General features: G+C 40.4%; 3 protein-coding genes across 7 annotated transcripts in view; all 3 read right to left on the bottom strand.

Moving 5' to 3' along the window:
* The window catches only part of myh11a (myosin, heavy chain 11a, smooth muscle), a 30,215-nt gene extending 17,471 nt beyond the window's left edge, over positions 1–12,744 (bottom strand). Inside the window, exons 1-6 of one of the 3 annotated variants that reach the window (XM_079674200.1) lie at positions 12,573–12,744; positions 8,591–8,955; positions 8,165–8,321; positions 4,439–4,466; positions 613–712; positions 467–493 (exon numbers count right to left, since the gene is read on the bottom strand). In XM_079674200.1, the coding sequence (XP_079530326.1) occupies positions 467–493; positions 613–712; positions 4,439–4,466; positions 8,165–8,321; positions 8,591–8,932 (654 nt within the window). In that variant the 5' untranslated portion in view covers positions 8,933–8,955; positions 12,573–12,744. The remainder of the gene's footprint in view (positions 1–466; positions 494–612; positions 713–4,438; positions 4,467–8,164; positions 8,322–8,590; positions 8,956–12,572) is intronic. The other 2 variants (XM_079674198.1, XM_079674199.1) reach the window with 2 other exon arrangements.
* Positions 12,745–19,208: 6,464 nt separating this feature from the next.
* Positions 19,209–21,531, bottom strand: cep20 (centrosomal protein 20). Of its 2 annotated transcripts, none has more exons than XM_079690006.1 (4): positions 21,387–21,531; positions 20,528–20,725; positions 20,101–20,200; positions 19,209–19,753 (listed from the first exon to the last, which is right to left on the bottom strand). In XM_079690006.1, the coding sequence occupies exons 1-4, from the start codon at positions 21,412–21,414 to the stop codon at positions 19,624–19,626; spliced, it is 456 nt and encodes a 151-aa protein (XP_079546132.1). In that variant the 5' UTR covers positions 21,415–21,531; the 3' UTR covers positions 19,209–19,623. The 2 variants fall into 2 exon arrangements, with proteins under 2 accessions (XP_079546132.1, XP_079546133.1); XM_079690007.1 differs by having other exon boundaries at positions 20,101–20,185; positions 21,387–21,530.
* Positions 21,532–21,796: 265 nt separating this feature from the next.
* abcc6a (ATP-binding cassette, sub-family C (CFTR/MRP), member 6a) overlaps positions 21,797–27,243 on the bottom strand; it is a 30,054-nt gene continuing 24,607 nt past the window's right edge. For both annotated transcript variants that reach the window (XM_079693435.1, XM_079693434.1), the window contains 12 exons: positions 27,092–27,176; positions 26,884–27,001; positions 26,552–26,759; positions 26,140–26,450; positions 25,651–25,850; positions 25,311–25,437; positions 24,862–24,963; positions 24,603–24,749; positions 24,320–24,478; positions 24,001–24,167; positions 23,699–23,893; positions 21,797–23,124 (listed from right to left, as the gene is read on the bottom strand). In XM_079693435.1, the coding sequence (XP_079549561.1) occupies positions 23,016–23,124; positions 23,699–23,893; positions 24,001–24,167; positions 24,320–24,478; positions 24,603–24,749; positions 24,862–24,963; positions 25,311–25,437; positions 25,651–25,850; positions 26,140–26,450; positions 26,552–26,759; positions 26,884–27,001; positions 27,092–27,176 (1,928 nt within the window). In that variant the 3' untranslated portion in view covers positions 21,797–23,015. The remainder of the gene's footprint in view (positions 23,125–23,698; positions 23,894–24,000; positions 24,168–24,319; positions 24,479–24,602; positions 24,750–24,861; positions 24,964–25,310; positions 25,438–25,650; positions 25,851–26,139; positions 26,451–26,551; positions 26,760–26,883; positions 27,002–27,091; positions 27,177–27,243) is intronic.

The following is a 27,243-nucleotide window of genomic DNA, read 5'->3' as shown; positions in this document are numbered from 1 at the left end:
GAGAGGACGAGGAGTAGGGCGGAGGTCAGAGAGGAAGGTGCGGGGGGGAGTCGGTGTTTAATAGATAAGAACAGGACATGCCCACACTGTGCTCGTTGATCTGTGAGAGACCCTGTCACTGCCGGGGAGGCCACTATCACCTCCCCTGGCAGTGAAAGGGTGTTCGTAAGAAAAATGTATGACACAAAACTCAAACACGATAAAGGTGTGTTAAACTCGACACGTCCTCCACTGAACACTTAGCTAGGTTTGAAAAGTGACCGCGAGTCAGTACTATGATGGTCATGCAATGTAAATCAAGTCTTCTTGGGTAAGATACAGAAATGACAATATTAGGGTAAACACCGTCTAACAGGTTTTTTATGAGGGGGTAACTCAGTGACAATTCCTTCATGCACGTTTCTAATCGAAGGCACACACAAACACTACACACAAAAACACACTCCGGGGATTCCCTTTTACTCACGTAGGCAAACTGTACTCCTGATTGTTGCTATTTGGAGGAAATTGCAATATACAGGATTAAACTGGGATGCATGTTACACATGTTGAAGAGTGAGGGAACTGGCTGACAGATGTTTGAAACAACATGATCTTCACACGGATACTTACAGCACTGCTGTCCTTCTTGCCTTTATGTGAGGAGGCCACAAGAGCGAGATACTGGATGACCTTCTTGGTGTTCTCCGTCTTTCCGGCACCGGACTCTCCACTAGAGAGGAAAAAGCGAGGAGGGGATTAAAAGATGCAGAGGGGAGATAGAGAGAGAGAACAAGAAGATAAGCAGCACTGACAGGTGCTCTGTTCACACTTCAATAACCCAGTTTAATTGAAGGAAAAAGGCTGTCCAAATGTCTGACTCAAAGCAAAATGTTATTGTTCAGTAGGCCTGGCAGTATGCACAGATCCCCATGTGCCCAGATCCTTTTAAAAGCTATCACATAATAAACCACACATTAATTTAAATTTATTTATTTTAGAGATCTAATTGAATAGTTTAAAACAAGGAGAATAAGTATTTTTTTAAACAAGATATTTTGGCCTTCCTTCCTATATTTGATAGACAACAGAGTAGATAGACAAAAAAGGTTGGTTGGGGGAAGTGTATATGAAGTGCCACACATTTGTTTGCACCAGTCTAAGGTTCCAGTCTGTATGCTAAGCTAAGCTAACAGGATGCTCTTCAAATCTAACTATCTGCAAGTAGGTGAAAGTGTATACATTTTCTTTTTTGTATTGATTCCCATCAGAAGCACAGCAATAATGCCATAACACTTCAATACAATCAGTGAGTATATAGCTGGAAGAAACATATGACATTTACAGAATGATTAGGAGTTAAGTGACAGATACCCTCAATGAAGCTACAATCCTACAAGTAAAAGTTATACTGACTTTTAAAAGACATTGAATAAAACAAACCTTTCAAACAGAAGCTAGAACACATTCTTTCCAGAAAAGGTTCATGGATACTTAGAAAGACAAAGTTGAATGATACCAGAGCCACCAGTCCCTCAGACAGGGGTCCATAAAAGGCATGGGATGCTCCCTGTTGGGGTTTGGCAGCCCCGAGAGGAATCTAATGACTGTGTCCTGATCACGTTTGGTGACGTCCAGGCTCCTACTGCAGGAGAGTGCTGCTTCAGATGGGCTATTGAACTGTCTCTTTCTGTACGTCCTTATTACCATCAGCACTACTGTCCCTGACCATAACAGGATGATTACATAGATTACCATAGTATCATATTTTACCAGAGGTACCATATTGCTAATATTCTGATGTGTTTTATTATGGTTTTGTATATCTCGGCTTTCCTTCTTGTAAATGATTGAATATTTTAAGAATGTTTTAAGATTTGGGGAATCATGGACATCTAATAAAGTGCTGTAAGTCATGCCATAAGTTAATCATTTCATTTTCTGACAAGGGGCCACCTGTACTAATGGTACATGAAGTCTCCCTATGCAGTCTGTGTTTTCTGCATGGTCATGTGTTTGATAACACCATGTCAAAAAGGTACAGTCTTGTGAAACATGATAGTACAAGATCCAATGGTGTAGTTCCACACATGTTCAAAAGGTGTATAAATACTGTAAGATTCTCTCCTTCTGTAGACATGTTCTCTGCTCATTTGATGCAAGGGTAATCTGTCTCTTATACTGTTGTACAACAATATCATATTTGAACTTCAATCTGTGTCTGTGCTTTACTGTGTTTCTATTTGGTTATGTTGTGAATGTTTAGAATATATACTGTATTTTGAGACAATATGCATGGCTCAATATCTTTTGTACACGCAAGGTTGAGAAACAGCAGTTGTATACGACTCAAACACTTATCCTCTCAGTCAATCTGAAAAAGGGAAACCCCTACACTCTGGACAAATAAAAGGGAGCCCTCCATGTGTACATGTGATGCATTAACGCCCTCAGCAGGGTCAGACCAGGCTGGGAGTCGGCAACATCCTGCCACTTTACCGCCACTATTCTATTCCCTCCGTCCGAGTTTCACACACACACACAATGAATATTGGACCGAGGAAACTAGTGACCCTGCTGAGATGAAATGTCAACATGGATTTAGCAGTCCCTGCTATTTCCCATGACAAATTCTTGCTACTGTGTGGAGGTATTTGAAGAAATACAAACACTCCTTGAATGACCTGAACACACATTGTCAAAGTTAGTGCAATAAAGTTTACTACCTTCTGGGAAAAGAGGGAATTGTTAAAAAAGTGTATTTCAGTAGTTATGACGTTGCTGAAACAATCCTTAATTCACCTGGAAATCTTACCAATGTTGTACCATGTTAACTGATGCCTTGCCACCATGCTTTTCTGATTATCTTTATCTGGTTGGATCTGTCTATACCAAAACAATTTACAGGATACAGGAAATCCATACAATTATAGTTACATAAGTCTCCCATGACAACATATTAAACAAATGTTCTAAACGATGGATTGCAGTAATAACAATACCGCCAAAGAACATACAGGGCAATTAAACACATGTGTAAACACACACGCAGGAGGAGCATGTCACACATGACATCCATGTATTGCACCAGTACCATTTCTCCCATATAAGGCTGCAGAGGCCAGCCACCAACTGAAGTTCAAACTGAAATACAGAGTTTGTTTTGAATTTCTCTTGAATCATATTCCTTGGAAGCTTATCACCTTAAAAAGGGTTGTGTGTATTTTTACAATACAATACAATACAGCTTTATTTATATAGCACTTTAAACCTCCAAACCAAAGTGCTGTACAGGCAAATAAACAAAACAAAACATATCTATCGTTAGCATCCAACAGTTATCTTCATGTTCACCAGAACTGTAAACAAATGTTCCCGCACACAGACGGGGATAAATACTAGCAAATGAAAGCTTGATTGTCGAGGAAATGGTCCGATCAAATGAAAGAATGTGCAGCATCCTGGCATCTGTACAATGTCGATGATAAAAAAGCCTTTAGGGCAAAGAGCCTTTTCATTTCCTTAACTGGGAACGCGGGATGCTGAGCTGCAAAATGCTACTGTTGAGTCAGAACTAGGTCGGGAATATACTGCGATAGATATTACTGTACATTAACCCGTCAATTAGTATGACAATAATACACTGTTGGTCCATTTAGGGTGCACCCTCTCTACTTATTTGACTTATTGCATAAAAGCCCTCCCTTTCCGAAGTTATCCTTCTGATGAGGTAAGAAAGCAGCATGTTGTTAGTGTGTGTAGACAGAGATACAAATAGATGGGATGTAGAGTATGTGAGAGTGGAAAGTTAGTTTGTGGAGGTCGACCTAAAGGCCAACAGTTCCTAGAAACAGTAGGAAATACAGCGTCACAAATGATGACCTAAACCCACATAAAGACACTTAAATGGGGAAAGGAAGCACATATTAATTTAATTTCTATGAATTAAAGTAAAGTTCAGCTCACTCCAAATATCAAGCCAGAAAAAAAGAAGTCTCTGGGTGTAAGATAGATGTCAAAGTTCTCAATAATTAGTTTGATGAAAATAAACAAACAAAATGGAGCCAAAACATTTGCAGAGCTTATCTGCTTCTCCCATCAGGACGCAGGGCACACTTCCTGACCGGGGCTCTGAGAGGAGAGCAAGGCCACAGCCCTATGGGACAGATTCAGGCTCATCCAGTACGGCTCCATTTAAATACAACATGCTGCAACATTATCTAAAAGCATTCTGCATGCAACTGTCATCATTTTCTAAAATATCAACTGTTATATGAATGATTTCTTGATAAGTGGGCTGGGCGCTGAGAGACGAGTCAGGTATCTAATGTGTTCAACTGTGTCTACAACAGCATTATGTAACTGCTCTTCACGTACACACAGCTTTCCTTCTAGCATCTATGTGACGTCTAGGAAAAAGATTAAGGCAAGGCGACAGAAGAGAAAGATTTGGACTTACGTGCAGAGAATGGATTGGTCCTCTCGATCTGAAGACACAGAGAAAGTTCACAGTGTTAGACAGCCCAGTCTAAAATACACAGAATTCACTTATAAAAGACGTGCTAAACCAAAGGTATCTGCAAAAACAAAGTGCAAATATGTACTTTTTTATGATGCATTACAAGAGCGTTGACTTTATTTTATTCTTCCTCTATGCTTGGCTGGAGGTGTACAGTCATGCACAATAGCTACACTACTGTAAATACCACATGTGAAACCACAAGCCCTTCTCCAGGAATAAAGATCAGTCTAGTGTTACATTTAAGACACCAGCTGGGAGTCGGTTCAGTGCATTCAGTGCGCACAGGAGGCCGAGTGATTTACGCAGGCTCTAGTCCACTGTGCCTAAACAAACATGTCACTCCCACAAATACTTAGATTTTTAACCATGAAAATCAACCCTTAATGTGCTTTGCAGTGCGTCATCCCAAAATACTCCAGGGATAATACTGTGAGTCCATGTAAGGCTTTTTTGTAACTGTATCCTCCAACGTATACCCCTCCTGGGGGAGTACAGGGAGTACTGTTGTGAGAAAAGATAACTTTGCTGTTAGCGTTTGACATGAAACCTCTTAGTAAATGACTCCTGGAAAAGACACCAAGCTATGATTCTTCATCTTCATAGAGTGAAGAGCATCATTCGTGTGAGGAATTGTGATTTTCGTACTGTGATTAATCGCTCTGTGTTACAGTGTGCAGACGGCCCTAAACTGTAAACTAGCACGGATGCTGTTTCTCTGTTTGGAATCGTTTTTGGCGGCCGTTCCACTGGTTCCATTCCTTACATACACACACATGATGCAGCCTCTCCGTACTGCCTAATTAAGGCAGATGGAGGGAGAGGGATGTGGCCAGAGTCGTAAGCAAAAGACTCCCTAGAAAAGAGAAACTTTTAAAGATATTAAGGATATTTTTGTGACACTGATCTTTACAGGTTAAAACTCTAAATCTGATTAAAGGGTATCATCAATGTCTCTGTACCGCAGACACCAGTGGAGGAAAGGAACTGAGTAGTTTTACTTTACCTTATAATTGTAGTAATGTAGTATCTTCATTTTAAGTACCATTCTTGATGCACTACTTTTTCTTGAAATTACTTTTACTGAAGAATCTGAATACTTTTTCCACCACTGCCAAACACAGTGGGAGCCGAGAGGAACAGCAGTGAGACTTCAGACAGCCAAACTCCCTGAGGGAATATCACATTTGTATCTTGCGGACATCAAAGACTGAGGCACAATTTTGGAAATATGGGATCTCTGCCAAGATTGCAGCAGGAAGAATTTCTCAAAGCTTAAGCGAGTTATCTGGGTTTTGCTGTTCTGCACCACTTCCATTCCTACATGTAAACTGTTCACACCATAGCACTCAGTGTAGACATCCTGCTTCATTAGGTGCTAGTTCATGGGAAACCCCACTACTGCATCAGCACTAACAACTCCATGCCGGCCGCAGCGTTATTTAAATAAAGGCTCAAAGAGGCTAATAGATGTGCAGATTTAGTCTTAACCTTGTGGTAGTTGAACGAAGAGTCTTGTGTGCAAAGGCTTATCGGAAGGATTTATATTAAGACCATCCTGAATCTTAAAGCTCTTGGATAAAAGTTATTCTTCATTATGCAAGACTTAAAGGCAAGCTTGTCCGTTGGAAAAATGTTTAGGATTAAAAACTTAAGATTCCAAGGGAGAATGATCATAACATAGGAACAGCTAATTCAATTGACCAGCTCATTTCTTATTCAAAATGTGGGTTACTTAGCACATCTAGGACCTCAGGAAGTCTCAACTTCTGTGTTTATTACCTCCCTTTAAAGCTTGCCTCTATCTTTTCCTTTGCATTTTATTAACCAAGGAAAAACTGAATGTGTGGTCCATGCTCTTAAACAATCAATTGTCACTTCCTATATCATTAGCTGAAGCAAACAGCTGATTTGTTTAGTCTGAAAAATGCAGCAAATCAAAACATACTCTTTATTTACGAGTGTTCCACATAGTGTTTTGGGAGGTGACAAGCATCTGATTCTCCCACAATCTGCAGCTGCGTGGCTTCTTTTGCAGGGTTGAGCTAAAGAAGTATAACCCAAACACAGATAAATCCTCCTCCTTCTTGTTTACTTCTGACACCATGTTTACACACAATAGCTGTACCGGTAAAAACAATTACTTCCTGTGTACCGGCCTCGTGGAATTTAAAATCCCCCAATGAACACATATTAGTGACAGTTGCATTCTTAAAGTACTGGGAGGCCTTAAGCTTTCATAAAGCATTGCTTAGCTTGAGTGTGTTGTGGTTGATGCTTATAGTCAGTGCAGGAAGTATCATCAACGTGTTTCAATGTTTTGGATCAATGACTAGTGCAGACAGCAGAATTATTCATTATTCTCAAACCGGGAATGTACATTTATAATAGATGGTAGACTTAGCCGTCTTTATATCATGAATTATATTGTTATTGTATATTTAAAAAACAAGTGTATGCTTCTCATGGGTCAAATCCTCCATATCATAACCTGAGTGACTTGGCAGATGTATCAGTTTCTCCGTTTGCAGCCGCAGAGATTAAATGGTGTGTTTTTGGAGGATCTGGGAAAATCCCCACTTTCTTCAGAGCACTTTAAACAATTATTTCCTAACTTAACTGTAAGTCCTGTCCAAACATCCTTTTTCATTGGGATACTCATCAAACCACAGCAGAAAGTACAATCTCAAACTATTTCTCAAACCCATTTATAGGAACTTTTATTTCTCCTTTCTCGTGCAAGAAAAGAACGTTTGTATTCACACTGACCGAAAGAGAAAAAATATGTAGATAATATAAATGAATGAGGAAGGGGAGGCTGCTGAAACAGGAAATGTTTTACTGCCCTCCACCCATCTCCCCATCCAGATGTCAACTCCTCTGAGAGATCATCCTCATGTCAACATGAAGTCCAGTGGGCACGACCCCCTGGAAGCATAAGAAACGGATTCTCTGGGAAACCAGCTGCTCTAAGGACTGATCCCAGAGCCATTTACTGTAAGCAGAGAGCACCACTCTGCCAGGGCCACTATCGTCACCTCTACACGACGACACTGACTCTCAAATAGGCCATAGAATCATTCTTTTTGTCACACTCCATTACCAACTTCTTTGTAATTCATTAAAGCAGACAGATACTGTAAACTATAAAGTTGATTTTATGCCGTACAAAATAATAAACACAGTTCTGCTTTTGGAACCATCAGCCTGACAGCGTTGTGGTTTTGTCAACATGACAGAGCTAAATGCTGCCGGCCACCATCACTCAGACAGAAGTGAGACATTTGACAGCTGATGCCACAGCTCACACTGATACAGAGCTCTTTAAAGCTAGCAGCAAACACTTCAATTTGACAGACATGACTTGAAAACACAAGAGGCTAGCAGCTTAGTTATGTGTGAAGACTGTCAATGAGTAACAATAGCTCTTATGCCACCCTTCCATGAGCTAGTTTCCTATCATTGATTCATTTACATTTGATGAGTTATTGGGTGTTGTAGCTAATACCTGGAAGGCTACCAGTCCCTCATAAAGAAAACAACCCAGGGAATAGACAACTCTTGACATACACAACTCTATTACACACAACATAACTGCAAAAGAATGGAACGTAAATTATATTGCTGCTCCATCAGAGGGAAATGGGAGCTTCGGGAACATCATACCTTGCATCATGTTCCTGTAGGCATTATCAGCGATGGCGTAGATATGAGGGGGGACTTCATGTCGTTTCTTCCCTTTGTACATGTCGATAATCTTCTCTGAGTAAATGGGCAGCATTTTATAGGGGTTCACCACCACGCAGAACAGGCCGGAGTACGTCTGAGAGAAAAGAGGGCGAGAACACTTAGTGTGTAGGGATGTTTGTATTGTATTTCTATAATTCAGGAGACTTCAGCAAGTCAGGGTCAGAAAGCAATGATAAAGACTGAAAAACAAGTACAAATACAGGATTTGGATTCTTTAAGGCTTATTATTCGTTAGCCATCTTTGTATCATAATTAAGATTACAACATAAGGTTCAAATTCACAATGAGAGGCCGTGAGTGAATGATAGTGGGAGCATTAAGATGTTTTTACTGTATACTTACGTAAATAAGTCCAGAGAAGTACCTCTCGCGGATGTTGTGCAACACCGAGGCTTCGTTCAGGCAGGTGAGCTCGGCCATGTCCTCCACCTTGCTGAACTTGGGCGGGTTCATCTTCTGGATGTCGTCCTTGTTGACCGTCAGCTTCTTGGCACTGTCAGCCAGCACCACCAGCACCTCGTCGCCGTGCTCCTCCTTGATACTGGCCGCCTCGAAGCCATGCTTCTCAGACGGGATCCACACCAGCTTCTTTGCGGACCAGTCAGCCTGAGCCATGGGGCTGTTCAGGAAGTCTTTGTCCACAAAGAGGAACTTCTCGTCATCGGACGGGGCCTTCTTGGACATCTTGGATTGAGTTGGAGGGCCAACTGTTGGAGGAACCAAGAGATTAGATGTTAGAAAAGAGCAAACAGTTAAGGAAGCAAGGACCGAAGGGAGCTGAAACGGAAGGAAGGAAACAACAGAGGAAATAAGGGACAAAGCAAGAAAGAAAAATATATGAAGGGGCAAGAAATTAGGCTATGTTCAGAGCGTTAACATTTTATAAAAAAGGTTGTTATTGCAGTTATGCATCAATTGTGATGACTGTATTTTAGAGAAACACTCCACAACTCAAACTGTATAACACATCTTAGCTAACTATATCTCTGCTGCTAGTTGTCCGTTTCTTTTTTGGGAGTAAAAAGACAACAGTTTGTGCACAGGGTTAACTGAGCACGATGAGTTTGATCTCTTAGTATGCTACAAATGCTATTAAAGTCACCTCCTGCCTGTGATTGTAACTCAAAGGGTTAACATGTTTCATCCATCGGGGACTTCCAGACTGCAGTCATTCTCACACCCCCTCTCAAGCCTACACTTTCACATATGCCACAAGGGAGACGGATAAACAATTTAGCTCCCTAATTTAGATAGAAAGATTAAGTGTGGGAAGTTGATTTGGATTAACTCAGTAACAAAGAGAAGTTCATTTTTTTAACAGAAATATCCTTAAACCGTGAACACTCACTGGCATTTACTCGTACTCAATTACAAGTCAGTGCCTAATTGACAACATCCATGTTTTCCATGTCTTCCCCCTCCATCTCTCTCTCTCCCCCTGTCTCTCTGCCTGGAGGCTTCAGTCTCGTGCTGTGATGACCATATATGGGCCCCTTCTCTGGAGCACGACTCTTTTTCTGCGGACCTAAACAGCAAGGCAAGTGAACTCCCAAACAAAGCCCATATAGGGAATAGTATGTCTCTTGCTGGCCTCGTCGTTTACTTGAAAATGATAACAGCGAGGCAGAGAGCCCGAGGGGGGCCCGGGGCTTGCTTCATATGGGACGCCAGTGGCTTTCACTTTGAAATGCTACAGGCAGTGTAAACTATGAACAAGTGTCTGGGACTCAGCCATGTCTGGGAGTAATACCTGCAAAGGTGCAGAAATTTACGTGAACCCAAGTCCAGTAAAATATAAGTAAAAAATAAAGCATGGAAGCAATTATTTTAAATGTCACATTTTTTGCACTTTATGTCTTAATGTGCAACAAAACAAAGTTTATCCGGTGAAATCCTACATTTGATCAATATTATGATTGAATTGGATGTTTCTCCCACTACTAAGCAGGAGATTAAGTGTTTCCTGGATTACAGACTATGAGTCACTCCTGTCCACAGGTTGTTACCCCCCTTTCCATCCCTCTGTACACTGACACTGGCATACACTTTAATTGAGTGGGAACTATGTAAAAAAGCCAAGTGCCTCCTGAGAAAGCCTGTACATGTGCCCCAGGGATCAGCCAAACCAAACTAACCTACTGAAACGTATTGCGTGAATATTAACAGACACTTCATATTTTTCAAAAACTGCAGACCCGGCGGATAAGTCCAGTGAGCTGTGCAAACTTCTGAGGCATCAAGGAAGGGCCCAGCTGATGCTTTGATGATCAGCTATGTCTCCAGATAAAGTAAACACACTTTTCCTGACACTCCCCCCTGCGATAAAGTATGTGCAGACAATCAAGACCCTCCTCCTCGACCCCTTTAACTCTCCTCACCACTGAGGGTTGATATCTTTGTAAAGCTTTTTCATCTCTCTCTCTCTGTCGTGTTAACAGAGCTTAATACTCAGCCAGTGCATATTGAAGACAGCTTTCTGAAGTGGGGTCACAAGATAATGGGGTGATATAGGCTGAGGGGAAATGTAAAAGTGGATAAGAACATCACTAGGCTCTGTTTGTCAGCACTTGGTGGCATTATTTACCATGCTGCTTTAATAACTAATGTGTTCACATTCTTACAATGAATGACTGAAAAAAGTTAAAAACCCTTATTAGCACACAATCTCACTGACCTGCTTAAATCACCGCAAACTATCAACTCATAGCAGTATCACATTACTGTTAAGATCATCAAATCCTCAACTATTATTGTTGGCCACGATTCTCGAAAACATCACACCAAGGCTGAGAAGAGAAGATGTATACAAATCTACGCCGTGTCCAATCAAATTGACTTTATTTTAGAATCTATTGTAAAAATGATAATAAACAAGTGGAAATGTCACCCAGGAGACCTCTTTCTATTTGTGGGTGAAAGACGTTGACCTGCAGGGCCTGTGAATTATTTCACTCATTTCCTCTCTTGGCTATTTCACAAGCATTCTTCCTGTTATCATCTTCCTAATAACGCATTTGTTTGATGATTAGTATTACAGCATAAACATAATTCAATCATAAAGACTGAAATAGACTGCTGACACTTGGTTTGTCCCATTAGAGAAAACCTCCTCATGTATGTCAGTGATAGTCTATTCAAATTGAAATATGGAAACCAAATAACCCTTAAACACATAACTCCTTTCTCTTTGTTTGATGCATTGATGTTAAAAACAAGTCACAGGTGACCGTACAAGCATTCATTGTCTTGCCATTTTATGACACTTTGAGCATTTGAGCCTGAACCATCATGACCTGGGGAGGAATCCTAGTCTGCTTTCTAGGAAGAAGACATTGTAATGAAGTCAAATTAGGGTAATGCTCATGTTGCTTTTAGCTGATGAACATTTAATATTAGACTGACAAAGGTATGTTTATGTGGATGTCACCAAACAACTCATTAATGTGCAAAATTATGTAGAGAGCTCACTAACTTTCTAACTAACTGGCATTAAATGAAATCACACGGTAAGGAAAGGTTTAATAAACTTTCAAAACCACCAGTGATAGGTTTCATTGGGGTTGTGTGAAAACTGTCAGCTCTCATTACAGTGTATGCATTTTCAGCCACAATCGTTTCAGTAGTATGACAGACAGGCGACTTTAAACAACCATATTTGGAAAACAGGAAACTCCATGGTTAGTTGAGTGCATATCTTTTCACAGATACTCAAACCTAACTTCCCCTCCTACTGCAGAGTGGTGCAGCATAATGGACCACCGTTTTTTAACCTAGTTCACCTTCTAATACACTTGTAAATATAGAAATGCAGCTGTTTGAAAGACATGTATTAGTCTCATTGCATAATTTAGCCTACTGCAAACATGAGCTCCTGACTAAAGGTCTCACTTTTCTCAACAAGTGACACAAAAGAAGTGAAATAAATTGCTAGGACAGCTGTCAAAAATGTAAGCTGGTAAGCTAAAGCTAACATTTTTCAAATAGTAATACCCAGTGGTTGAAGAAGTACACGAATATTATACTTAAGTAAAAGTAATAATTGTAAAAAATGTATTTAAGTACATATTTGAGTAAATGTACTTAGTTACTTCCCACAACTGTTAATAACAGTATTGGAACATTAAGTGACAAGAAAATGAAGTGTTCCAGCAATTTCAATGTACTAATTTATCATTTTGACACATACAGGAAAAGACCTGGAACGAATGCATCTTTCTTAAACAACGTTAAAGTTAAAAAGGTGTGAGAGGGATGAGGTTTGACAAGTGTGCACTGCAGCATCACTGCTCATTGAACGACACGCGACACAAACGTATATACTTACGTAAGTGAAGAAATGTTTGTTGAGGGGAGCTTTGGGTTTGGAAAGTTAGGGTCTGGAGCGGCCGGCGTCGACGAGGTACTCCAAAAACGAACAGTCCAAATGACCCCCGTCAAATTCAGAGTCGTACCATTTAAACAGCGCACTGTTTTACGAGGGTGGAGCTGCACGAGCAGCACCTCCTCCTCCATCATCTTACAGCAGGCAGCATCCGCTAGCAGAGCAGGAGGCAAGGACATGCGCACTGCAGACATGCATGTGCAGATATGCAGAGGAAGGTATGTTGTGAATGAAGAGAAAACTGCTCATGAAATGAAAATACAAAATGAAAACTCGATATAATTAAAAGGTATACTTAGTAACTTATCTATTATCACTGCTCTTAGTTGACTTAGCTCTGGTACAAATACTTTACATTTTTCATTGCGGTTTTGTTAAGTAGCCTATTATTAACATTTATTTTTTTCACGTCAGGCTAGCAAACTTCATACTTTAAATCCAATACATTTATCTACTATAGCTTTAGATAATAATAAACGGAAACAATTACATTACACTGCTACTCACGTGTGAATGCATCAGTAAAAAACATCAAAAATATAACATATCGTAATAATATAAAATAGGACTAGGACTTTTATTTGTAATGTGGGTAAAAATGTATACAGCAGGTGTTACTTATAACACTAACGATGAGGTCCATGTGTGATGACAAAGAGGTCTCCAGCCGTCGTTAGTGTTATTATTTACACCTGTGTATTTACTGTGACATGTACTTTAGTAGGCTAATTTTAGTATTTTCTCCTTAGAGATGAGACATTTCTCAAAAAAAGGCAACACTTGTATATGACTGACACACAACAACTAGAACCCAGTAGCTGTGAGATCCACTTCCACACCCTGTATTGTTTATAGATTATGCAATCTGCTCCCACTCCTCATAAGGCAAACTGTTCCCAGCACAGGAATCACCCTTTACTGAAAATGCTCCAGAGATTCCCCCCTGAACATAACTCATATTTTACAAGATGAACGTGTATTTACAACCAACATATAACTTCCATCGTCACGCACTTCGCATTCCACTATCACAAACAGCACCCCCCCCCCCCCCCCCCCCCACATCCCTCCTGTTGCAGCTTCTTCCCAATGGAACTTCCTATATAAGGACACCAATCTATTTGCTCCAATAAATCAAGCTACTGGTTGGATAGCCCGGGGTCTGTTTTTTGCCAGAGACACACAGCACTGTGCTGGTGTGTGTGTGTGAGAAACCTAATGACACACCAAATAAGCAGCATGGAGGACCTCAGGGCTCCCTCTCTGGTCAACATCAAGGAGGCGGGATGGCGTTAAGGAAGGAAAAACAAGGGTGGAAAGACTCAGGGAGGGACAGGGTGAGATACAAGACAGGGGGAGGGATGAAGAGCGAGACAAGGAGGAGGAGGAGAGAGGGAGTCAAAGTAGCAGATACACTGAACAGAGAGGGTGCAGTGTGTGCCATATAAGGACAGTGGGGTCTGTGTAACTTAAAAAGTCTAGCGCAGACGAGCACCCCGAGCCCCAGTGACTAAATATGGTCCAGCAGCAACAGCATTGTTCACACAAACAAAGTTGTTTCTATACCTGCAAGTAAGCTTGGTGACATTAGAACGATTTATGGCTTATCAATATATACTACTCTTAGGCAACAAGGGAATATGCTGTCAGTCTGACAAGACTAGATTTCCCTTGTTGTAGTGTGAAAGATGCAATTTGAGTTTCCTGCAGGGGAGACACTACAGGGGTTAGGGTAACATTTAAAAAAACAGATACATGAAACGTTAGGTAAAATATGTGCTAAAGCATACAATTCATGAACAGAAATCTGAATTGTGAATTAAGCAAGGTTTTATAGTTTTATAGATGTTTTTATTACACAATTAAATCAGAAAATACTTACAACCGTTGTAATAAAACAATGTTCCCCACTGAAATTTCATATAAATCAGGCTATGATATATAAACAAACCCCTCTTTGAAAACTATAGATAGCAATGAAACTGTCAAGTGTGGTGTGTGAAAGTGCTACTTAAATGGATCTTTCTGGCTAGGATGAGAAAATACAAATTCGGATAAACGGCCTCTAAAGATACATCATTTGTCAAATTCCTTACATTTTGCATGACTCTATAAGGAGATATGGTACAACAGATATAACCACCAAACTTCCCCCATTGATTACTGACATTATACATTCATATTTTAAATTGCACATTTTATGAAATGTTTAAATGTGCATATGAGGCTACATTATCTAATGTTAACTTAGTGTAATATTTGGGGAAATCAATGTAGAAATCTAAGGATGCAAAGAGTGTGAATTCTGGATGTTTTCTTTCCACTCAACTAAAAGAAGTTCAGTCAGCAACATCACCCAACATTTCTTTGACTGAGCGCGAGAGACCAGGAGGAAAAATTGTTTTGAAAATAATATGATACAGTACAGTACAAGTAAGTCTGGGTCTCTGTGTGTCATTCAAGCTTGGCTCTGTATGTGTGTGGAACGAGCTATTTTGTGTGCGTGCGCGAGCAAGAGAGAGAGAGAGAGCGCACCGGTACCGGAGATCGGTGTTGTTAGCTTCTGGTGCTAGCGAGGGGTCTCAAACGTTTTGGTCACGATTAATGTAAACAATTAACAATTATTTCCGAGGCACACTTTTATATGATCATTATAGTTATACAAAAATAAGAGAATAAATTAAAAACAGGTATGAAATACTGTATGACAGTAAAAAAAAGAATAAAGTTTAAAAGGGGAGTGATTTGTAAAATATCCATAAAGAAAAAGTAAATCTGTTTACAGTTCTTTTTCAAATGGGTGTTGAGAGATGTATCCATAGATCCTCTTCATTTTGCTCTCAAAGTGCACCAGATTGATGCTTTTAACTTCAATATTTAAAAACTAAATCCTCCCGGGGGAGCTTGCCCCCGGACCCCCCTATGTTAGGTCCACCCCCGACTTATAAAAATAGCACTTTACCCCTGCTTACACCTATATGCCGTGAGCTGATTATCGAGCCATCATTGGAACTGTTGCGGGTGTACTGTGTATTTACGTGGGGATTGTTGCAGTTGAACATTCAACTGTAGCGCCCGGTACCTTAATGGGAAACCCTAAATGTTTGAGCACCCTCTATGAAACGTCAAGCTACCCCACAGCACCCCCAAAATAAATCTCTGGTACCACCACTGAGCCTGCAACCCCGTTTTGAAGAAATGTGCAGTGCCAAACAGGCTTGTTGCAGCCACTAATGATAACACACACTTTTTGCCAAATATCAGCGTTTTATTTATTTTCACTTTTTTGCACAAATTGCAAAGTGGCAAAGTATTATCATTTATTGTTCTAGCAAAGGGATTGTACAATTGTATTATGTATTTATTGACACAGACTTATGGAGCATTGTTTTAATATCACTGTTCTAGCAAAGGAATGCTCACGTTCATATTAATGTATTTTAATAAATGTTAACTTGGCCCATTAAGTGACTATTTGTCTTGGGGGAGCCCAACTTTTTTTTTTCTTCAAAGGGGGGGCCTGACAGAAAAAGTTTGAGAACCACTGCTCTACAGTGACAAAAAGCTCTTTATTTTGCTCATACAGCCTGTACTGCAGTACCTCTTTTCACCCTCTGTCTGAAACCAGAGTCCAGTCTGCTCTGATTGGTTAGCTGGCTGGCTCTGTTGTGATTCGTTAACCGCTTAGAGCTGTCCCGCCCCTTAGCTTATCACGCAAAATAGGCGCTTTCACACCAAGTACTTTGCCGTACTTAGTTCATGAGAACTTAGTTCATCAGAACTCTTTAGTCCTTCCGAGTAAATCGCCAGAATGACATCTCCTCATCACTCCACCGCTCCCACGTTTTATTTTGTGTTGCCATAAATTGGTCTCTCTGCATTGGTGCGCTGGGCTAATGCTAATAATGCTGATGCGAGCAAATAAAATGGCGGCTTCACAAAACTTTTTGGGAGTTTTACGGGGCGTGGTTTGCAATCCGCCCAGCCAATCAGAAATGGGAAATGGGACTGAAAAAGGGGTGGAAAGGTTCTCATGAACTAAGTTCTAGTTCCGGATTTTTTTGGTGTGAACGCACATTTTCGGAACTATATCGGAACTATACTGGAAAAAGTACTGCGGTGTGAAAGCGCCTAATGTGTTGAAGCGCTAGCCAATAGAAGCGCAAGTTTTACATTGTAATGTTGTTATGATACAGAGGTAAACAAAGGACTCCAATGAAGACGTTTCAGGCAGGGGAGGGAACTTTGGGATATTAGCACTTGCAGACCCTTTACATGCACAAAAACCGATAAAACCCACTAAGAAAAACCCCTTAAAACTAAATAGAACCCTTTTACATGCAGTCTTTTTTCTGCATTGCACTTCACCTTATGTCAATGCTTTGCTCTGCACATATATAACAGGATGTGATGTACGTCCATGCGAGGAGAAGTATAAGGGAGGAGAGGAATGGAAAAAAGGAATTTAATTGGAAGTACAAGGGCACTGTGTGCTGACAAAATCAGTCTCTCTTTAACTTTAGCCAGAACATTCATCCTCCCCTTGTAGTCTGAGACGGAGAATAATGTCTTTGGAGCCATGAATAAAGCTGAGAAGTCCTTAGTGACAAGGAGGAGAGGAGGCGCCGGGAGAGAATGGATTAGTTCACAGTCTGTGATTTAATGATAAGGCTAAGAATGACTTATAATAAATCTAAATAAGAGCCTTTCTCATCTATTATATTAAAACATGATTCCAAGTAAATGTATGTAACAAATTACATTAAGCCCAATGGAACCAGCCAAAATATAGTTGATAGTGTATAAATGGTAGAATAAATATAGCACAACATGTAATATACAGCATGTTTAATGTTCTTCCTCACCTTCATGTCCATAGATGGGCATCTATTGGAAAGAAAATATGTTTATGGATATGTTTGACCCTCGTGGAATGCAATTGCTTTCTAATTTGAGCCCAGGGGGAAACATCAGTCCACTCTGCTACAACTGCATTAGATACTATTTACACAGCTGTCGCGTTTACACACAGCTCAATTATACAGTGGAGAGAATTGCTACCTATTATAGGGCAAACTGCCAATCCAACAATCATGTGCTATTGTTACAACTTCCTACGCTTATATAGCCACTTTCAAAAGAACAAGCATATCTGGTGCCAATAAACTGGGCGTCTGTAGTGCCTTTAAGGGCAAATAATGTTAGCTCCAAGGAAGAGATTTAAAAAGGAAAATCACAGAAGAGTTCCCAGATGAGGCTCACTGTGACTCGTTTCAGCACTAAGAAGCGATGAATGACTGTGAAAAGTCAAGAATTCCTCTTTTTGCAGAAATTAAACAAGTTATATTTGTCTTACTTACTCGCCCCATCAGAGGAAAAATCTGCAAATCCCACTGCACATTATGACCTCATTCTTTCAATGAGCATATTTGGGAGCTATGATCTCATCTAGAATCATTATTGATGTGCAGATATGGTAGAGACAGCATGAGTCTTAATTTAGTAATGGATTATTCATCAGACTAAGTGTCCAACATCAGTAATCAGGCTGAGAAATAAGTGACTTGGCCTCGAGCATTATCAGTTCCAGAAAAGCAGCGCTCCAAGTCGTGTGAGATAAGAACCTTAAGTTCCCTTAAATGGAGAGAGAGGAAGTGAGAAGCAAAGAGTATTGGCTTGTTGTTGCAGTCAGTGTTTGTGTGTCCAGCACAGGGCATAGTTTGTTGGAAGAACTACTTGGCCCTATTTTCATGAAACTTGGTGGAAGGGTGTAGCTTGGGTCAAAGAAGAAACTATTTTATATTGGAATGGGGCCAAATCCAAGGGCAGACACAGATACGGCATTGGCGGAGGTGTACATATTTTTGTTGATGTAGCTTTTATGACTCGCTGTAATCAAAGTGAGGAACCTCTTTTCTCTCCTATACAGTTCATTACATTTCAGTATTGCCCTCATTGCTATTATAGAAATTGTGAAGACTTGACAGGCCTAATTCTTAAATTGAACCAGCAGGATTGTAGCTACATACAAATATCATAGAGTTTTGTAAGGCCAAGATAAAACATCTTTAAAATCAGGAGGTATCTGACTATTACAGATAAACAAGGGTCAAGTAGCATTCGGGCATGCATGGGTTTGGCTGCTCATAGGAACACAATGAGTGCCAACACGTGAAGACAATCACAGGAAAGTAACTGAATGTGAATTTAGAAACCTTTAACTTCCATGTGCAAGTTTTTTAGCGCCTTGATGAAAACTGCATGAAGCAAATGGTCAGAAGTACCAACTGTACTTGATAATACATGTGTGTATACAAACAACAGAGTTTTACAATGTACAAGAGGATAAAATAATGATTTAGTGAACTGACTTAATGTGGAAAGGACGTTTATTATATATATATTATATATTAATAAACACGTTATTATTAGAGTACCCTTATTTGATGCATAATTCCACATGCCACAGATATGAACAGACACAACAGATTACCTCTACTAAAACCTGTCTTCAGCTCTCTTTGGCCATGGTGAGGCTGCCCCCATGTGGTAATTAATAAAATAGTACTTCCACAAATGTGTTTGACTCAAACAAGTGAATATTTTTTATTTTTGAACAATTAAAATAAATTATAAAAGTATCAAACATTTGTAAAATAAAAGAGAAAACTTCAAAGAATGTTATCTTAACTTTCAGTCCTTAATTATTGAAAACCTATGCAATAAGGACTAATGCAAGCAGACTAATGCATGCTGAAGCTATCAGTATTGCCAGATATTTTTGACCTAAACCAATAAAAGGTCATGTGAGATAATCGGCAACAAACTGCATGAAGCATTACTAAGGATTTGAGCCTTTCTTTGAGCAGCATTCATAGAGTCCATGCTGTAATGCCTGTGGATAACACTCAATGAAAATGGGAGATTATAATTTAATCCTGCCAAAAGACAGTGTTGAAAGGCCTCTCAATGTGGTTTAAAAACACTTCAACATTCATGCATCAGGTCCAGGTACAGTGTTGCTGGCAGAAGTCCCAGCAGGCAGAGAGGCACCTCGCAGAAACACCTTCCCAACATTATCACCGCTGTTTACAAAGTGGCTCACCAAGCCATAGAGGAGAGGTCTGGAGAGAAATATTTGAAAAAAGTAGATGATGTGTGATGAACATTTCAGGGAAAAAGACCTGATATGAAAGTGACGAAAGCCGGACAAAACCCCTTAAATTGCTGCATGTAAGCAACCCCCTGCTGAGATCATATTTCACAACACAAAATAATTAATATGTTTTTCCAAAACACTTGTTGGGACAAGAAATTATTGAAAATCTCAAGGTGTTTCAAGCTAAAAGGATGAAGACTGTGATGATTTGAAGAGCTTATGTAATTATTATCCCATAACTGACCATACCCCCCCAGACTTTAGTAAATATTTGAACTCAGTGTGTTGGGCAACAGATTGTACTGCACTCACACAGACTTGGAGCTTGTATCCTCAGTGACCTTCAGCTCATTGGCCAGGAACTGTCTGTCCAAGGGAACTTCAGGTTGGCATGACTCTGAGAAAAGAAACACTGCTGAGTGAAGGAGTTATAAGAATTTAGAAATACTTAATTGATCCCCTGGGTTGAACTGGGTTTTGTTACAGTGCAGTTTGTCACCATTAAGTCTCAAAACTGAAACTGAAATCTGTCATCTCAGTCGGCTTTAAGAACACAAATGTGTTTTTTGCATAAAAACACTTTCAGTTTGAAAATGTGCTATAGTTTTCACTCATTGATCAAGTGATCACTTCAACACAATTTGTAAAGGCTCCCTAGAAGTGATATTTTTGGCACATGTGTGTAGTGTGCCAGAATCATTAAGTGACTATATATAATCAGAGACAATTTTTCACCCACCTGCTGTCAGGACTGAAGCAGTATATTTGTACTTGTTGAACTCCAGGTACTCCCGGATGAGCTCGTTGATGAGCAGGTTTTCGTGGGACAACGGCGGGCGAGGCTCCCGCTGGTCGTCCAGGGCGCTGAACACCTCTGCCCGGATGCGAGCCTTCAGCTGGCCCAGCACACCGCGGGACTCCAGCGTTTCCCTCACCGCTAAAATATTCATGTTATTTTGAAGTGATAAGTACATTATGATAACTGACCATCAGACAACATGATTGGGAGCTTGCGTTGCGTTAGTATCGTTAGTATGTTCATATAATCCGCATTTGACCAAATGGGCGGGTTTTTCTAATATATGCCGTACTCCACTCAATAATCTGCCAATATAAGGTTATTTTACTTACTGACAAATATATACACCTCTTCAAAGCTGACTGAATATCATAAAATAAACATTAGATACCACTCTTTAATTCGGAATACATTTGCTAATTCAAACTGTCTTGGTTTAATAAATACAATTTATTCCTACTCACAGCTTCGACCAAACGTAACCTAATGGCTCGCTGGCTACTGTTAGCAAGCTGGCGAGCATTGGGAAATGAATGAAAACCTATAATTATGTTGAACATAGGTTGTATTTATATGTGCCGAATGAAAATGTAGATGTTAGCAGTAGATACAATGCCCTCTAATTATCTAGTAAAAATGTTGGATTTTTGAATGGAGACGCATACATACGAGGACGTTAACTTAGCTAACCGATGTTACTAGCAGTTTGACTAATGTGTTTGCAGTAAAGAACTTGTGGTTTATCAATTTGAGTTGGATTTAAAAGTAGACATAATCATAAATTATAGTGAACACTTACCACACTTCAGTTCAGTGATGGTCGCCATTGCAACAAGTGTAAACAAACGACTGTCTTCCACTTCTTCTCATGCATTATATCTCTGCCATCTGGCGACGAAGTTGTGTAACTACAACGGACTGTTTAATTAGACCGAAAACATCACATACAATCTGTGCAAACCTTATAACAAACACATTCATATATAAGTGTTATGCATTGTGATATTAAGATGTATGTTTATCTTTAAAGGATGAGCAATCATTCTGTTTCTATTCTTAAGATTATTAGAGCACAGTCACACTGAATATATGTGGATTCAGAGTCAAGCCTATCCATGGTTGCATGCATCAAATATGACCATTTTTAATTCAATTAACTTTGGATGAACTCTGATGCAGAAGTAAGTAGAATTTGATTAATACAATACGTTAGACTCAAATAGACTTTATTATTCAGCTTGATGGTACAAGACAGTACATTAATAGTAAACGTGAAAAAATAACAAGCTTATTATAAAAAAGTATAAATATAATACAATCCTTGAAACCTTAAGGACACTTAATACATTTTGTCAAATGACATAAATAAACTATAGGCTTTCTGTTATTGTCAAAACCAGTTAGACAAAAACAGTAAATGCCTCTTCTTTGAAAAGTTCATTGGGTTCTTTCTTGGAATCAAGAGTAAAGGTCAACGGACTATTTACAATGTCATGTCAGCACCATAAACCAATATTTTTTTATATTCTCTGCACACGGCCTGAGATGTGTGGTGAGGGCAGAGAGACAAACACACAGAGATTTATCACTATTGTTTTGAAGAGAAATTCTCTTCATTCATGGTGGTTTCCACTACCGGCGTCAGGTTAAGTCGGACCAGCAAGGTCTCTATTGACTTTCTTTATGTGTTTACTTTGACAGAAATAAACAACAGCCACACCATAGTTGGACGATTGCTAATGTGTTGGCTCACTTCAATGTTTTTCCGTTTTTTTTACCCTGATGTATAAAAGCTTCAAATTGGCCGTTTCCAGCAGAGATTTGGAAGGCAGTGAAACCTCACTTCCCCTGGGTTTTGCCAGGATGAACCTTTTGAAAGTTGCTGTGTCAAAGTGTTTCCCGTTCCAGTCTCCGGGGGACAAGAAAAAATATCAGTTTACAATTACAAACTTGCCTCTTTCTTGGTATACAAGGCTAAGAAAAGTGTGAGTAAACATCAACGTTTGAGCCTGAGACAACATCATACAAATATGTCATGTGCTTTATAACACTTACAAAAATCTACAAAAATAATACAGCTCCCATTCCAACAGAGAAAAATTATTTATGATTTGTGGTAGCTTGTAGCGCTGGGCTGAATCCTTTCATGTAAAACACGGACTCTACTACTATATATACAATATTAATAGCTTGGAGACTCTACAATCCACTGTAGCTTTCTTCTGAATGTTCATCATCTGAGGATAATAATTTCTGTAGTGTCTGTCAAAAACCAGCGCCAGCATCTGTTCTTGAGATTAATTGAAAATCCCCTCATGGAGAGGCGTTTTTGAGCTGCCACAAAGCTTGAAATAGCCCAATTTAACGTTAGCAAATAAGGTGCCACATCTGTACACCAGCTGCATGGAACGAAGTGCCCGTTGAAGACTTAGACCAGCCCGGCCTCCCGGCACATCCCGTAGAACTGTCCCCGCTGTGCAATGAGGTTTGTTGGAGTGTCCATCTCAGAAATGAGGCCTCTGTCCATGACGATCACTCTGTGAAATGATAAAATAGGCGAAAAGACAGGTTATAAATCCAGCATTTTTTGTAAAACAACCACTATGACATATAAATATAGAATAGGGCTGTCAAAGTTGCACAATCAAGGCCTATGACTGGGCATGGGATTAATATTTAGTTATGTAGTTAGTGGATTGTATTTTTGCAAGTACAAGTTAATTTGCTTTTCAAAATAATGCTGTCTTTAATAAGACCCAATTTTTACAAAAAACATGTTCCCTTATTCTGATTTAAAAAATGTTTTCTTTAAACATTTTCCCAAAGAATTACAAATGTAGATAACAGGTCCCCAGAATCCAAAATAATGCTTTCGATTGCATATTTTATCTGGCCAACAGTAAAAAAGGTCCAAATGAAGTTAGGTTACAGTGATACATAAGAGATAATAAGAGCAAATCCTTACATTTGAAAAGCAAATATTTGGTATTTTCATTGATAAACAAAATATATATATAATCCAAATTATAATAATTTTTTCTTTCTTTCAGGGAACTAAAAGCCCCAAAATATCGTATCGCATCGTATACCTCTAAGTCTATTGTATTGTACCTTGTGTAGTCCATGATAGTGTTGAGGCGGTGAGCAACGGTGAGTACAGTGCAGTCGTCAAACTGTGTGCGGATTGTGGACTGGATGAGCATGTCCATCTCCAGGTCGACAGCAGCTGTCGCCTCGTCCAAAACCAGGATCTTGGTTTTCCTCAGCAGGGCCCTGGCCAGGCACACGAGCTGGCGCTGACCCAGACTGCAGAGACAAAGAAGAGGGATAAATCACACATTAGATACAATGCAGCCTGAGGACAGACAATGCATAGTTGCTTATCTGCATTGCTTTAAGTCATATCTGTATACCTGAGGTTTTCTCCTCCCTCTGAGCATTCATGGTTGAGTTTGTCTGGCAGATTTGAGATAAAGTTTTTGAGGTGGGCGAGCTCCAGCGACCTCCACACCTCCTCATCTGTGTAGCTATCAAAGGGGTCGAGGTTCATCCGGAGCGAGCCTGAGAACAGCACAGGGTCCTGAAAGAAAGGAAAACAGATGTTATTCATCACCAGACTAGTAACAGGATTATTACATTGTCTTATTCTGCATTGGCTACGTTTTGCAGCTTATGCAAACAGTTTATGTGATGAATGCCAGGGCTTAGTTTCTGTTATTACTGCTGTCCCACCTGAGGAATGATAGTAATGCGGGATCTGAGGTCATGCAGTCCGATGTCAGCAATATTCACTCCATCTACAAAGATTTTTCCTTTCGCTGCCTCCAAGATCCGGAAGATTCCCAAGGCAAGTGAGGACTTCCCTGCTCCTGTCCGACCCACAATTCCAATCTGAAAAAGGACATTTAAAGTCAGTATTTATGTCGGATGTATTTATATGATTTAAGCAACTTGTCTTCCAGAAATCAAGCCCGGTAATAATTGCAAACTGTTTTGATCATAGGAGATGGCTCACCCTCTCTCTTTCGTGAACTTGCATGGTAATGCCCTTCAGAGCCAACTCAAGGCCTTTACGGTACTGCAGCCCGTAGTCCTGGAACTCAATAGCACCTCTCTGAGGCCAAGCCAGGGGCAAGGAGCTGCCTTCGATACTCCAACTCGCCTGAAAGAGAGAATAAGAGAGGGTGAGTAAAGAACAAAAGACCTCCTGTTGTAAGTTATTGGATTCAGTGTCCTCAGCAGTGATTTTTTAAGTGTGCAGCAGGAGCACTGACCTCTTTAGCAGTCTCCGCATACTCATTGACCCTCTCCACAGACACAATGTTGTTTTCCACATCAGTCCAGGATCTCACTATCCAACTCAAGATTCCAGTCACCTGAAATATCCAATGCAACAAGGTTTTACTTTAATGATGTTCTTGTCTGAGATGTACATGCATTTGCTGGTTGAGCATTTCAACTTTTCCCATTTTAGCCTTCAAATTGCCACATTTAGCATGCAACTACAGAACAGTCCCACAATATCGTGCAGTGTCTGTTTTGATGTTAATAGGATAGTTTGGATTGTCTGAACTAGGATTGTACTTGATGATAGTCTTTATAATAGCAACAATAGACACCTCAAAAACTCTAAAGTCTCCCTTTAATAGATCGGGTATTGGGACACCTCCAGAAGTGTTGTGTGAGAATGTGTGTGAGCATGTCTGTTGGCAGGACCTCTTACCTGGAGGGAGTGTGACACAGCCAAACCGACTATTCCTGGGCTCAGGGTGCCTTTTCCCATCACAGAGAGAATGGCGGCAGCTAAGACCACACCATTACCAACAAACTCCAGATTGACTGCCAGCCACCTGTGGATGTTATATTGATTTAGCTTTTAGGAGGCAAGTACCAAAAAGTGTCCTCATTTCTGAAGCCAGGAGTCATTTTTAGCCTTTTAACAAAAAGGAATCGCCACAACTCTTGGTGCTATGAGTCATCACCGTCCCTTATGAACTGTGAACTGAGCGAATGGATGTATAAATGGATTGAAAGCACATGATAATGATCATATAACAACTCACCGAGTGGCCACAAATCGGGGGAAGTAGGAGGTCTGATTGAAGTCCACCCTCTCATTAGCCTGCTGAATGAACCTGGACTGCTCGCCGAAGGCCCGGATGACGCTGGCGCCCTGCACCGTCTCGTTGAAGTGCGTGTAGATGGGCGAGCGGCTCACAGCCTCCAGCCTCCGCAGCTGACAGGATGTGGCGACGTAGAAGCTCTGTAGCCCACAGTGGAAAAGTAAAACACCAGCTTTAACGAATGAAACCAAAAGAGAGCGCTGAGGGATTTCCCATAATTCCTAGTGAATGTGTGCAACGTCTTTGTCAGCACGTAGGGAACAAAACACAAGTGTATGGCAAGATCAGCAGGGTCGGTTTGGGAGCCGGAGCTTTCCAATAACACATTGTAATAGAAACCAGCTCTTGCTGACCCGCCTAAACATAATACTCTCAAAGAAATAATAAAGAATAAAGTCTTTGGTGTTTAAAGGTTGGGGGGGAACGTACCTGGACAAAGGCGTAAAGGAAAGCGAGGGGCAGGATGATCACGGCCGCAAAGGGTGTCGCCATCATCACAATGATGCAGACTTCCATGAGTTTAAAAACGTAGCTCAGCATCATCTTCAAGCCTTCTGGAACCATGCAGTCGATGGCGTCGATCTCTTTGGAAAAGCGGTTGAGTAGGTTGCCACTGGGCGTGCACTCGAAGAAAGACATTGGAGAGTGTAGCACATTGATCAGCAGGTCAATATGCAAGTGGCGGGAGGCGATGATACCACAGATGGAGATAGCGACAGTTGTCCCAAAGATCGCAATACCTGAAAAAAGGGGAAAGATGTTTTATCAAATCATTTGAGGATTAACAAACAAATGTCAACTGTTCACAGACAGTTTGCCAAGGAGAATTAATTCAACTGACCTTGCACAAAACCCAGCGCACCAAACACGGTCAGCTTGAGGTCCGTATCCGTCTGGGTGCCGTTAACAATCGGGTCATCAGCCCACATGCTCAGCCAGTAGTTGTAGGCCAGTGAGGCGCCTTGCTGAAAAGCATACAGGAAGACGATGGGGATGATGCTGACCAAGCCGATAGTCTTGAAGTACTTCTTGTACATCGCCAACCTCACCTGTTATAGAACAACACAACATGAACCAGTCAATTTCAAGGAATGATTTAGTAATGTATTTTTGGGCAATAAAGTCAAATTTCATACCATAAGTGTTGAAGTCAAAAGCAATGTTCAGACTTACCCTTCCAGTGTTGGCCTTATCAGCTTTAGTGAGCTTGCCCAAGTCCTCTGGTACTTGTTCTTCGTCTGTTTCAGACACAGGCTCCATGTTCTGCAGGTTTGTATTCGTGGTGTCACCCCTGGAGGACACAAAAACCCAGAGGTCAGTTTTGTAAACAAGTAGCTCGCAAAGCCAAACACTTTTATATGATTTCCAATTGTTAACGTACCCAATAAGTTGCTCCTGTGACAGATCTCTGGAGAATGGCATAGAGTCGACCATGCTGAGACGAGCATTGGACCTCCTGGAACCAGCTGTGAAAAAGGGATTTTTGTTTTTAGGTTTTTATTGTGATTATTCATTTTTGAATGATGTTTACTG

Source organism: Notothenia rossii (assembly GCF_949606895.1).
Source record: "Notothenia rossii genome assembly, chromosome: 1".
NCBI classification, from domain to species: Eukaryota; Metazoa; Chordata; class Actinopteri; order Perciformes; family Nototheniidae; genus Notothenia; species Notothenia rossii.
The sequence above is the reverse complement of the archived record's forward strand: the minus strand, read 5'-3'. Positions and strand labels throughout refer to the sequence as shown.